The sequence below is a fragment of the Rhinopithecus roxellana genome, chromosome 19, assembly GCF_007565055.1.
Source record: "Rhinopithecus roxellana isolate Shanxi Qingling chromosome 19, ASM756505v1, whole genome shotgun sequence".
NCBI lineage: Eukaryota > Metazoa > Chordata > Mammalia > Primates > Cercopithecidae > Rhinopithecus > Rhinopithecus roxellana.
The window spans coordinates 24,751,579-24,765,165 of NC_044567.1; the positions used below are offsets into that span (position 1 = coordinate 24,751,579).

Sequence of the window (13,587 nt, forward strand, 5' to 3'; positions counted from 1 at the left end):
GTGTCATTGGTTGAGATACCTGAATAAAATGCACTGGACAAAAATTATTTAGTCAATAATTAATGCTCCTAAAGTGCTACGTAAAGTGTTTTCACATACATGATCTCAGATCCTCATAATAACTTTGTGAGACAGTAAGCCCATTTCCCAGAAAAAAAGAAGCAAGAGGTTAGACTTAACCTGTGTTGTCCAATATGGTAACCACAAGTCACAACCCATATACGATAATAAGCACTTGAAGTGTGATTACCGTAATTTTAAAGTAACTAAAATTAAATAATAACCAGTAAGTGATTCAACTACTGGAAAACTTAAGTATGTTTGGGATCACTGAAGTATTGCATATCTGCTTTTCTTTTTCTTCATTTTTGTTTATTTAATATAGAGACAAGGTCTTACTCTGTTATCCAGGCTGGTCTCGAATTCCTGGGCTCAAGCAGTGCTCCTACCTTGGCTCACAAAGTGCTAAGTTTACAGGCATGAGCCACTACCCCCAGCCCCAAATCTGTCTTTCTAACTGTAAATTTTATTAACTCTAAATATGGACCAGGATTTCCAATGAAAATAGGGTCTGAATTGATATGTGATCTAAGTATAAAACATATATAGCCAGGTGCAGTGGCTCACACCTGTAATCCTAACACTTCAGGAGGCCGACAGGCAGATCACAAGGTCAAGAGATAGAGACCATCCTGACCAACATGGTGAAACCCCATTTTTACTAAAAATACACACACACACACACACAAATAGCTGGGTGTGGTGGCACACATCTGTAGTCCCAGCTACTTGGGAGGCTGAGGCAGGAGACTGAACCCGGTTGGGGGAGGTTGCAGTGAGCCAAGATCTGCCACTGCACTCCAGCCTGGCGACAGAGCGAGACTTTGTCTCAAAAAAAGAAAAAAAAAACACACACACACTAGATTTAGAAAATTTAGTATGAAAAATAATGTAAGGTATCTCATTAGTAAAATTTACACTGATTACATATTGAAATAATATTTTGCACAGCCCAAGTTAAATAAAATATATTAAATTTAATTTTATCTAGGCAGGGCATGGTGACTCATGCCTGTAATCCCAGCACTTTGGGAGGCCAAGGCGAGGGGATCACTTCAGCCCAAGAATTTGAGACCAGCCTGAGCAATATAGCGAGAGTGTCTCTACCAAAAAAACCCAAAATTAATTAATTTCATCTGTTTTTTCACTTTTAACATGGCTGCTAGAATACTTAAAATTACTTATGTGAGGCCAGGAGCAGCAGCTCATGCCTGTAATCCCAGCACTTTGGGAGGCCAAGGTGGGCAGATCATTTGAGGTCAGGAGTTGACGACCAGTCTGGCCAACCTGGTAAAACCCCATCTCTACTAAAAATACAAAAATTAGCCAGGCGTGATGGCAGGCACTTATAATCCCAGTTACTCAGGAGGCTGAGGCAGGAGAATCACTTGAACCTGGGAGGTGGAGGCTGCAGTGAGCCGAGATTGTACCACTGCACTCCAGTCTAGGTGACAGAGTGAGACTCTGTCTCAAATTAAAAAAAAAAAGTATGTGGCTCATATTATTTTTCTGTTGGACAGCATTGGCTTCAACAACCCCTAAAGCCCTGTTCTGTCTACTATACCACATCGTTAATCTATAAACAAGTAGAGAGAACTCATCTCTCTGGGCCTAAGTCCAATAGAAAAAAAGCACTCTAGGATACTGTATAACTTCTCTTTTTAAGGCCAAATATTTTGTGTCAGAAGACTCAGGTACACATCCCATTCGGACAGCATTTCCACTACTTTGAGTCTCACTTTTTAGAAAGGTGTCTAGGGGGACTGAGTGAAGATCTGAAAGTACCTAGCCAAATTTACAGCACATAATAAGGTCTCAAGAAGTCTGCTGCTAGTCATCATTCATCACCACCACTTTCCAAGACAGTATTCAGTTAAAACTTTTGAATGAGCGTTTTAATTTTAGCTAACGAAATATTCTAAATACATAAACATGAGTGGTGAGATAAATCTTCAAACTTACAAAACACATCAGAATGGCCTATAATTGTGCAGTTCAATGAGAATCAATTGTCACTTGTGGCTATTTATATTTCAATTAATTAAAAAGAAATTGAAGCAAAAATTTAGTTCCTCAGTCATCAGCCACACTTCAAGTGCTCAATATCCCTATGTAGCTAACAGATAGTTCCATCATTGAAGAAAGTTCTATTGGACAATAACTCAAAGAGAAAAAGCCACAACAGTAACAATGACAGGAAAAACATCTTGTTAAATATAATTCAAATAACATGTAGAGTTAAACATATGTACGGAAAAAACAATTTTGCAAAGAAGCTGAGGACTCGATATAAATGGAACCTTTTAAAAGCAAGGTACAAATTCCAATTATGCTCAGACACAATTGTCCAAGAGCAACTACCAAGGTTCCGGAAATGTGAATTTTCCTAAATACTCAAATGAAAATGACTGTGTTCTACACACACACTATTCTGTGTCTTATTTCCTAATCAGAGTGAAAGCACTTTCACTAAAATTAACCACACACTTTAAGCTGAGTAAACTGACCATCAAGAAAATTCTGAAGAATATGATACATTTTAAACTTAGAAGCTATTCCCATGAGACTACAGCATAATTTCAGGAAGTTTACCTCTTCCAGAGAGTACAACTAAGCATGCAGTAAATCCCAGTACTTAGCATTGATTTCTATTTGCAACCCAAACTAACTATAGCAAGAACCCCTAACATTTGACTCAACAACACATTCCATGCCTGCATTTATGCATCAATGGGGAAAGAACAAGGTAGGGAGACTTTTAATTGAAGACCCAAAGAATCTAGGAATACAATGGTATGTGTCAAGTGGTCTAAAGATACTAAATGTGCCAAAAAATTGAGAATCACAGGCAATATTTTATATATGTAGCCTAGGATTTTTATAGAATCTGCAATTCCAACAATATCTTGCTCAAATAGGCACTCATTTATTAACCACTATCAGTCTAAACAGTCTAGGAAAAAAGAAATCTTCATTTATTAACATTCATTTGCTGTAGGTCCATGCCTTGATGACAACAGATCCTTCAGTTGGATAATGCAGTTAAAGGGTATAAAAATAAGTTCATTTACAGTTTCACAAGCTAACTATACTCATACTTAAGTTCCTCATTTCTTGTTTCCAGTTTTTAATCCTACGTGTTTCAGAAAGTCTTCTGCTACTTAGCAAACTGGTAGAAGCTCAGAGGTCAGAGACCTAAGACGCCAATTAAAATAATCCTTATTAGTTGGGCTCAGTGGTTCACACCTATTATCCCAGTACTTTGGGAGGCCAAGGCAAAGGATTGCTTGAGCCCAGGAATTCGAGACTAGCCTGGGCAACATAGTGAAGCCCCATCTCTACAAAAAATACAAAAATTAGCCAGGTGTGGTGGTTCATGGCCATAGTCTCAACTACTCAGGATGCTGAGGTGGGAGGATGGCTTGAGCCCAGCAGGTCAAGGCTGCAGTGACCTGTGACGGTGCCACTGACCTCCAGCAAAAACCCTGTCTCTTCAAAAAACAAAAACCTTATTAATTTTTCAAAAGGGAGGAGATAATGAAGTCAGGAGATATATTATCATGGAAGAGGCTGTAGTTATTTGGGCTCTGCAATTAATCAGCTGGAGCATACAGTCATATTAGCTAAGCAAGCTTAACTTTAGGCATGACATAGCAATCCAAAACACAGAGGACTGAATTTTTCCATTTGCAAATCTGCTTTATATTCAAAAATCTTCAAATTATTTGAGAAGAAAATGGCTTCATTCAAGTATCTACAGAAACTCTGAGCCAGTTACAAAACAGACATGTATTAAATTTGTTTTCAATAAGTGACAAGGTTGGGTTCCAATCTCTGGGATCATTTAACAATTCTTGTCTCCTCTTTAAAAGAAATGAAAAGCTATTACTCGAACCACCACAAGATTTAGTAGTTAGCTATACATCTGCCATGGAAAATAAACAGCAGCTGTACTTGATTCTTTGTGTGGTTTATAAACATTTGTCTGCAGAAAGATATTTCAGATGCAGCTTAGTATGAAAACAAGCCCGCGTTTTCCCCTCACACTTAAGAACAGCACTTTTTCAACTCTCCACATTCATTTGCCACCCCACTTTAACAAAAGTAACCACAGCAATTAAACTTGGATTGATAAAAAAAAAATTCCATTTTGTTATTTAACATTTTTAACCTTCTGTAAAAGTGTTTTTATTATTGGCATAAATATATTTTTATATATATGCCAAGGTATATTCCATTACTTCAGATGAGTTATTTGAAAATTATAGATGACTGAAGAAAGTGCATTATTTAACTCATTTTATGGGTAAAGATTTATTATTCTTTACATTTCAAGCCTTAAAGGAAAATAAGTCCTTGCTAGTGCAAACATGGTAATACCTGCAAAGAAATATGAAATTATGTTACTTATAGCCTGAATGTTAAAACCTTTTATTAACAAGACTCTTTTATGTATGTTATACCAATGGGGGAACGTAAATAAAAACGGTCTTCAATGGTAAAGTGTCTAATAGGTCACTGGTGTTAGTGTCACGTCAAACCACTGCATTCTCTGTCATTATGGAATTAGCCCTTCAGACGACAGAGCTGAGGCAGGTTTCTTTAAGGGGATATTTGGGAAGAAAGCAAATTAATAGGAATAAATTATTTCATCTACAGTAAAAATCAGGATTGGTGACACAGGAAAATCAAAAGCTCTGAAGAGGTTTAATTCAGTGAAGCCTTCCAGTGGTCACCTGCCTAGGCCAGCCATTGGCATGCTGCCAGATGAGACAACAATATGTTGCCTGCAGGATAAGGAACCATGGGAAAGAACTCTAGAACTTACTAAAGGGAAGCCAGTTACAGACCAAATAGCCCCGCAGGTCTCAGAGCAGCTGTGCTCTGTCCCCAGGGCTCTGTTCAATTCCATGCGATCCTGAGGAAGATACTCAAAACTACCTGCTACTACTCGAGAAGACTAGAAGATAACCTCTGTATCACTCTTTCCCACCTTCTAGAACCAAAGAGGGGTTAAGAGACACAATATCCCCAGAGAAATAAAAAAACTGGGGAGGGGAGGCAAGTTTCCTTACGGAGCTCGACCCCACACACTCTGAGATTGACATCGCTCTGAGAAATGCGTTCTCCCATTCTACCCTCGTTTCGTTCTTTCAGTGACCTTCTGTCCCTACTGCCTCAAGGAAGGCAAGAGACAAGCCACCGCCTCACCACCACCCCCAACCCCCACCACCGGAGAAGGTGCCTTTCTCAGTTGAGAGCCGCAGAGGGAGGAAAAAAAAAAGGTTGCTCCTCCCCAACCCACCCGCCCCACAACTCCTGGGTGCAGACACGATGAGGGAAAGAGGAGAGCAATGGAAGGTGACAGCCCCGCACTGGCCCAGGGGATAAGAATCTTTGCTCCGGTAGAAACAAGGGAGAATCCCCCCTCCCACTCCCCTATCCAAATGAATGAACTGAAAAAAATGGGGAGGAGAGTTTGTACGCGCAGTTCTGGCCATCCAGGAAGCAAGATCGAGAGGCCTTTGGATCCAGGCCTGGTCTTTGCAGCCCTTTGCACCCCAACTCTCGTCCTTTCCATCCAAGCCCCACATCATTTAACCGTTTAAGCTTTCTAAGATAGTGCCCCCTCCTCCATCTACCCCAAAGACCGACAAACCCCCCCACCCCTCCAGCTCCGATCCTGCTCGGGCCCAGACTCCAACTTCTTTCATTATTCCTACCACCTTCTCCATAGCCCTCACCAGCCTGGGCCCGGCCGCACCTGGAGATGCTCCTGAAAACGAATTGGCAGAATCTGGGCCATGGCGCTGTCGGGGGGAATGGTCTCCTCCTGTCACTGGGGCTGCGGGGCAGTGGCTGCCCGGGGTCTCCGAGGGAGAGGAGGAGAAGGGGAGGGGGGAGGCTGGGCTCAGCAAGATCCTCTCCGGGGACGCAGAAAACTGGCACGCAGACGGTTGAGTCGGGTCGGGGGCGGAGGCTCCAGGGGCCAGGAGAGCCGCAATGGCGGAACCGGGCGCAGCGCAGACTCCGGAAACGGCTGAGCCCAGCGGAAGGATCCCGGCGACAGAACTCCGCCCAGTCGCCTCACCTCCTCCGCCTTATGTACCCCTCCACGGAGCGGCGCGCGCGGCGGGCGCAGGAATTCCGGGCGCTGTGCGCCCGTAGCCTCGCTTCTGACGCCACACGGGGGGAAACAGAGAAACCGGAGGGACTACTTTTTTAGACTCATCACTTTCGCCAATCTTCTTTTTCTCCCCCCACTTTTTTTTTTTTTTTTTTTTTTTTTGCATTTTGCCACATCATGCGACTCGGGGAGACCGACGTCACTTCCGTGGGCGCTTTAGGTCCCACCCACGTACTTCCAGGTGCACGTGATACTGGTGGGGAAGGGTCGGCTGATTGCTGCCAGAATGGAGAGCGCGTTTTAAGGAAATGCGGCGTCTCCTGGGAGTGAAGTAGCTGTTGGGCCACCTTGAGGCATGATGGGTGCCGCTTCCTTACCCTGCGACCCATGCCTGTTTTGACTGAGCCCCTTACAGGAAGACGTGGCGGGGGCAGACGGGGGCAGCCTCCCGCCCTCTCCGTGACTCAGGGAAACGGCCTCGCCGCAGAGCGCTCCCTCGGCAGCTGGCTGCAGCACTTCTCCCCCGCCGGGCTTCAGAGTGGGTGGTTTCCTACAGCCTAGGGAGGGGGCCTGAAACGGGGTTTAAAATCCTCCCTGCCCTCACACACGCCCTTCTGATGGTTGGAGAACCTGACGCGCAGATTCTCTTCGGCACTCTCTTCGGGTGTTAGATAATTAGCTCAAAGGACAGCGAAGGCCATTTATGATGTCTCTCAAGCTGGCCTTATGACAGCTTCTCAACGTTTCTGCGGACATTTTGGCGGACATGTGTCAGCCTAGCTCAGTGATCAGTTTCGTTAAAGAATTCGAGTATCAGAACGTACAAGGATTGGATTCAAATTCTAGCAGGAGGATTTTTAGCCACATCAAATAATTTATGTCTCAAAGATTTAGATAATTAGGGTAAGGATGCTTGGTAAAACCTGAAGGTTCCTGGAGGAAAGAGATGAACTGTTAGTCGTGTATTTCCGTGGGACCACCTCAACATAGGTTCCTGTAGGTTAGCAGTGTAGAAATGCAGCGCTTCAAAGTCGGAGCATCCTGTCTTCAAAGAGCATGAAGGTATCAACGGCATTCAATGTCGATTAATAACCTTCCCAGTACTTTCTTGCTAAAGTATAAACCATAATATTTCATAATCGCACCAATAAAGGATGAAAGACTTTAATTCTGTGCCTTTTATCTTTGTAAGAGAGGTGATTCCCCACCCTCCCCCGAAAGAGAAAATCTCAAGTTCACAATAATTATTTTTAGTACCCTTTTCAGTTAAAGGACATAAAACCCTATTGGGTAGACAATAATTTTGTGTGCTAAGTTTGGGTTAGGGTGAGAAGTTTGCCAATCAGTTGCTTTTAGTATTTTTCCCTTTTACTTAACTGTCTCATACTAAGCATGAGAGAAGAATCTGGCAGGTAACAGGGCAAAGATTGTTCTGCAAAGAAAAGTCTTACCACCATGTTGTAAGAGTGAATATTTATACTTGCAAAATATCTTTTTGTATTGTTAAGCTAAATACACGAAGATCCTCTGTGTTCCGCAACATTTGAAATGACCTAATGCCAGTCTGATAGTAACTGCTTTAAACCCTTTTTGGAAGTAGACAAATTCTAAATTAAAATTCTAAGGGAGTAATTGTTTTATTACAGTAATTTATTAGCTTGATCAAGTTACATTTTCAGTCTCAGAATCTGGAGATACAAGAGCCATATCATTAATGGGCCACCAAAATTTAATTTATTAATGTGTCTGGTATTTTCATACAGACCCTGTAACTTTAAGTACATTTAGAATCCCAAAAGCAGTTGATTTTAGCTATTTGGTGTGGAGTATCTAACCAAAAAGTGCACTGAGGTTGTTAGTGACTCTTAGGTCATCACACACAGAAATTACATTGCTTTGAGAAATAATTTAGGAAGAGGAAAAATAGATTGTTATCCTGGATCATTTTGAAATGATCTTCAAATTAATCCAAAAATTTTCAAGAGAAAAAAAAACTCTATGCCTTTTTAAAGATGAATAATTTGAGTAGGGTAATAAGATTTTTTTTTGTAATGGGAGTCCGCTGTTCTTGGTAACAGTATAAAGGCAGTTTCACTGGTTTCACTGGTTTAGTTACCTAAGCAATACCTGAATGGCTCTGTTTTCAGACATTACCTTAAGTTAGAGGGGAGAACAGATAACCTAATAGACCAGGAAGCAAATTCTACCACCCAGAATGTTTTTTTCTATGATATAGTATGACATAGTCTTTTAATAAGACAATGCTGTAAATGATCACCCTAGCTTTTGGTTTCAGAAAATGTTTTAACAAGGTAGCCATGTTAATAAATGGTGAAGTTAAAGCTATTTTTGTTGGAATGCTCATCAACAGTAGGTCCCTATCATGAGTCACAGCAAGTGCCATTAGCAAAAACTACATTGCTTGGTCTGTTATTTTGAGGACTGCTAGTTTCTCAAAACCTATACAAGAAACCTGTATTGTGTCACTAATTTTAATGTTATGCCAACAACTAGGATATATATATATATATCCTAGAATGACACCTCAAAACAAACAAAAAACCAACCTCTTTCACTGTAGGATTTCTCCATAGCTGTTCATCTTCAAGCAGCCCTGGCACTAATGCCCCTGCCTTTTAAAAACTTGACCTTTTAAAAACAGCCTGAATTCACTGCACTGCAAAAGTCACAAAGAAAAGGCATATCTCACATACTCAGAAATTAATTTTAAAGCGGAACTTTAACCCACGGTACCAAATGTTTACAATTCAGATTCTAATAAAGCCATAAAAGACATACTTTAGTATTATCCAAGTAAGATACTTAGTTTTGCCCTTTAAACAGCAGCTTTGAAGCATCTCAACCCCCCGAGGCCACTGATATGAATCCCAGTAGGATTAGACTGGCTAGGTCTTTATCTTTTCATGCAAGATAAAGAGCAGCCTATCAAATGCCAGTAAACAAATGTACAAGTCACAGACTATCGGCAAGGCTCCCCGCTCCAAAATGAAAAAATGAAAGCAGCATTTACAAAGCAAGAACAATATTTATTTATTTATTTAAGACGGAGTTTTGCTGCTGTCGCCCAGGCTGGAGTGCAATGGCGTGATCTTGGCCCACTGCAACCGCCACCTCCCAGGTTCAAGCAATTCTCCTGCCTCAGCCTCCCGAGGAGCTGGGATTATAGGCACCAGCAACAACACCTGGCTTATTTTTGTATTTTTTGTAGAGACTGGGGTTTCACCATGTTGGGTAGGCTGGTCTTGAACTCCTGACTTGAGGTAATCTCCTGACTTAGCCTCCTAAAAGTGCTGGGATTACAGACATGAGCCACCACACCCAGCCCCGCAAGAACAAAATTTTAATGGCATTTTAATTTTACTATGAAATATACCTGACTTATACTCTTGACATCCACTGCTCAGGCTTCTTTTAAACCTTTAAATATTTAGACAAGTTTTATAATGTACCATGGATAGCAATAAGATCTATAGTGAGTCTTTACTTTGTATCAGCATTGGGCATGTTCCAAGTGAAAAGCCAAGACTAGCTCTGTGGGGATCTAATGTGGAATCAAGTCACATTATATAGGGTCCACCCATGTTTTTGAAGGGTTGAATCAGACCCTGGCAGAGGAATGAAGTGGTTCATGCTATTACTTTAAAAAGCCATCTCACAAAAGTTGGTTTAGGCAGGGCACGGTGGCTCAGCCTACAATCTCAGCACTTTGGGAGACCGAGGCGGGCAATCACCTGAGGTCAGCAGTTTGAGACCAGCCTGGCCAACATGGTGAAATCCCATCTCTACTAAATATACAAAAATTAGCCAGGCGTGGTGGCAGGTGCCTGCCATCCCAGCTACTTGGGAGGCTGAGGCAGGAGAATCACTTGAACCTGGGAGGTGGAGGTTGCAGTGAGCTGAGATCATACCATTGCACTCCAGCCTGGGTGACAGAGTGAGACTCAGTCTCAAAAATAAATAAATAAATGTCTCTGGATGCCTTCAATTTCCCTTTCCATTTATTTTGTTTTTTGAACCTCCCTGCCTCCCCTATTTCCCGTTCGATTATAGACAAGTTAAAGGAAACATTCCTATTATAAGTATACTTTTATATAGAACTTTTAAGAAAGGTGTTTATTAATGGGGGTTTTATATCAGAGGATCAGATAAATATGTCTTCATTTGCCACTCTACAGTGTGCCACTGCACTCCAGCCTGGGCAACAGAGCAAGACTCCATCTCCAAAAAAAAAAAAAAAAAAAAGCTGGTTTAAATAGAGCAATTCATAGAACACTGTGGACAGAAAAAAAACCCAGGAGGATTTTAACCCTGCTGATCAATAGGGAGTCAGATGCCATGTCACAACATCTTGGGACAAAAGTCACAAGAAGCTTGAGAGCATCTATAGAATGAAGAGGCAATGAGGGTGAGAGTGCGGGAATAATTGTTAAGGGCTGTTTTTCTATTTCTAAATATGTAGAACGTTCTGTGTTCACCTCCTAGAGTTACTACTGTCTCCAGTCCAAAGCAAAGCATGACCCACAGATATGTTCCCTTGGGAAGTGTGGTTTTGCCACTCTCTAGGGATAGTTCTGCCAGTAGCAGTGTACGTCTGCAGCTTTGTTAATGGTAGTAAACCTCTCACTTCTTCACAACAGAATAGCTAAGAACTGAGATCTGGGAAAGTTTTGGTTAACTCAATGGTCAAGTTTTTTTTTTTTTTTTTTTTTTTTGGAGACGGAGTTGCTCTGTCACCCAGGCTGGAATGCAGTGGCGCAATCTCGGCTCACGGTAAGCTCCGCCTCCCAGGTTCACACCATTCTCCTGCCTCAGCCTCCCTAGTAAATGGGACTACAGGTGCCCGCCACCATGCCTCACTAATTTTTTTGTATTTTTAGTAGAGACGGGGTTTCACCGTGTTAGCCAGGATGGTCTTCCGTGTTAGCCAGGATGGTCTTGATCTCCTGACCTCGTGATCCACCGGCCTCAGCCTCCCAAAGTGCTGGGATTACAGGCATAAACCACTGCGCCCGGCCTCAATAATAAAGTTTTAAGGAATTATAATCTAATTTCTTCAACAAATATTTTCCAGTACCTACAATGTAAAATTAAATACTCAAATGTTAAAATCCTTTTGTAAAGCCTTTTTTGAAAAAAAAATTAATATAGGGAAAGCAGTTCTGAACCTCAAAGGCCTCAGATTCATCAAAGTGAACAGCTGTATAGTACTCCTGCAAATGTAGCCTAATCTGAGTATGTACCAAACCTAGGATATACTAGGTATTACTTTTTTTAAAAATGCCATACCTCATCCTGTCATGACTATTAAAAGTAGATTACTATGTAAAGCAAACCAAATAGCTGGTTATTTTCTTTTCCTGGTTGCTCATATTCCAAATAACTATGAGTTTAATGTTGTATAGTATCAACCCATACAACTACTTTTCATTCCGTAACACTGCAGTGATGAAAAGTATGCAGCATTCATATAAGCCTGCCTTAGATTTATTGATATAAATTGTTTTTCTTTTCTGAGTCAACCTTGTTAGCACCAAGAGTCATGAAAAGGTCTCCTTAGTTTAAGTCCACCAACCACTCAAATATGTAGTCCTCCATTATCCACAAGGTATATATTCCAAGACCTCTACAGAGGATGCCTGAAGCCACAGCTAATACTGAACTCCATACAGTACACACTATGTTTTTTCTACACATATATACCTATGATAAAGTTTAACTTATAAATTAGGCACAGTAAGATATTAACAATGAAAATAGGACGATTATAACAATGTACTATAATAAAAGTTATGTGAATGTGGTCTCTCTCAAAATATTATATCGTAGTCACCTATTTTTGGACACAGTTGAACACAGGTAACTGAAACATCAGAAAATGAAACCTCAGATAATAAGGGACTACAACATAAAGCATTCTACAGGCATGGTGAAAATAAAAACTAACCTGATGAAGACAGCTATTACAGTCTATAGTTACTATATAGTTGACCCACCAGATCAGATGTAGAGATAAGATTATACTTATTACTGAGGAAGGCTTAAACATTCCATTATTAATTTATTTAAAAAAATGTTTAACCTTTGCACAGTAGTAGTAAAAATTCAGTTTTTAAAAAGGGAACTAAATGAAGTAGCAGACACGTACACAATGGCACATGATAAAAAGAAAATCCTAGCCCAAGCTACTTAAAAATTTTTCTATCTGTAGGAATGAGTGACACTCAAATTATTCTCCATTTGACCTATTATTGCTAACCCAAGATACAGACTGGACATTGCAAAACCCTTCCAAAAAATCCTTCTCAAAGTGACACCAACTTTTCCATCGTTTACATCTGGTTCCTGTCCCCAACCACACAAATTCTGTCTCCCGTTTCGTTTCAGTCCAGGTCCTACTCTTCCCTCAAAAACTCAGCTTAAAATCCATTTACCGGCAAGGCACATGCCTCACGCCTGTAATCCCAGCATTTTGGGAAGCCAAAGTGGTGGTGGATCATTTGAGGTCAGGAGTTCAAGACCATCCTGGCCAACATGGTGAAACCCCACCTCTACTAAAAATACCAAAATTAGCTGGGTGTGTTGGCGGGCGCCTGTAGTCCCAGCTACTTGGGAGGCTGAGCCAGGAGAATCACTTGAACCCGGGAGGCGGAGGTTGCAGTGAGCCAAGATGGCGTCACTGCACTCTAGCATGGGCAACAGAGTGAGGCTCCGTCTAAAAAAAAAAAAAAAAAAAAAAAAAAAAAAAAAATCCATTTACCTTACTTCTCCAGCTATTAAAGCATTTATTGATTATACCACCCATTTAATTTGAAGCCTAGGCTACTTTATGTTGTTAGTAATTGCATCTGGAGTTGGCACAACAATCATTTATAAAGAATTACCTCCCATATACAAAGCACGAAACAGGGTGCTGGGCTGTATTTTGGGTTCACTCATCTCATTTCCTATGTTTTAGCTGAGAACCAAGTAATAATAGGTGAGAAAAATATGTGGATTTTATTTGGACAAGGAATGTAACTAATCTTTTTTTTTTTTTTTTGAGATGGAGTCTTGCTCTGTCACCCAGGTTGGAGTGCAGTGGTACGATCTCAGCTCACCGCAACCTCTGCCCCCCCGGGTTCAAGTGATTCTCCTGCCCTAACCTCCTGAGTAGCTGGGTTTACAGGCACGCACCACCACACCCAGCTAATTTTTTCTATCTTTAGTGGAGACGGGGGGGTTTCACCATATTGGCCAGGCTGGTCTCGAGCTCCTGACCTTGGGATCTGCCCACCTTGGCCTCCCAAAGTGCTGGGATTACAGGTGTGAGCCACCATGCTCAGCTGTGACTAATCATTTTCTTTGAAAAATCTTTAACAGCTTCACGAGGGAATTTGTAT

At 41.3% G+C, this 13,587-nt stretch overlaps 1 protein-coding gene across 1 annotated transcript in view; it reads right to left on the minus strand.

The window, feature by feature from the left end:
• CLTC (clathrin heavy chain) overlaps positions 1–6,316 on the minus strand; it is a 76,004-nt gene extending 69,688 nt beyond the window's left edge. Inside the window, exon 1 of the mRNA XM_010364053.2 lies at positions 5,825–6,316. Coding sequence (XP_010362355.1) covers positions 5,825–5,866 — 42 coding nt within the window. The 5' untranslated portion in view covers positions 5,867–6,316. The remainder of the gene's footprint in view (positions 1–5,824) is intronic.
• Positions 6,317–13,587: the final 7,271 nt, after the last annotated feature.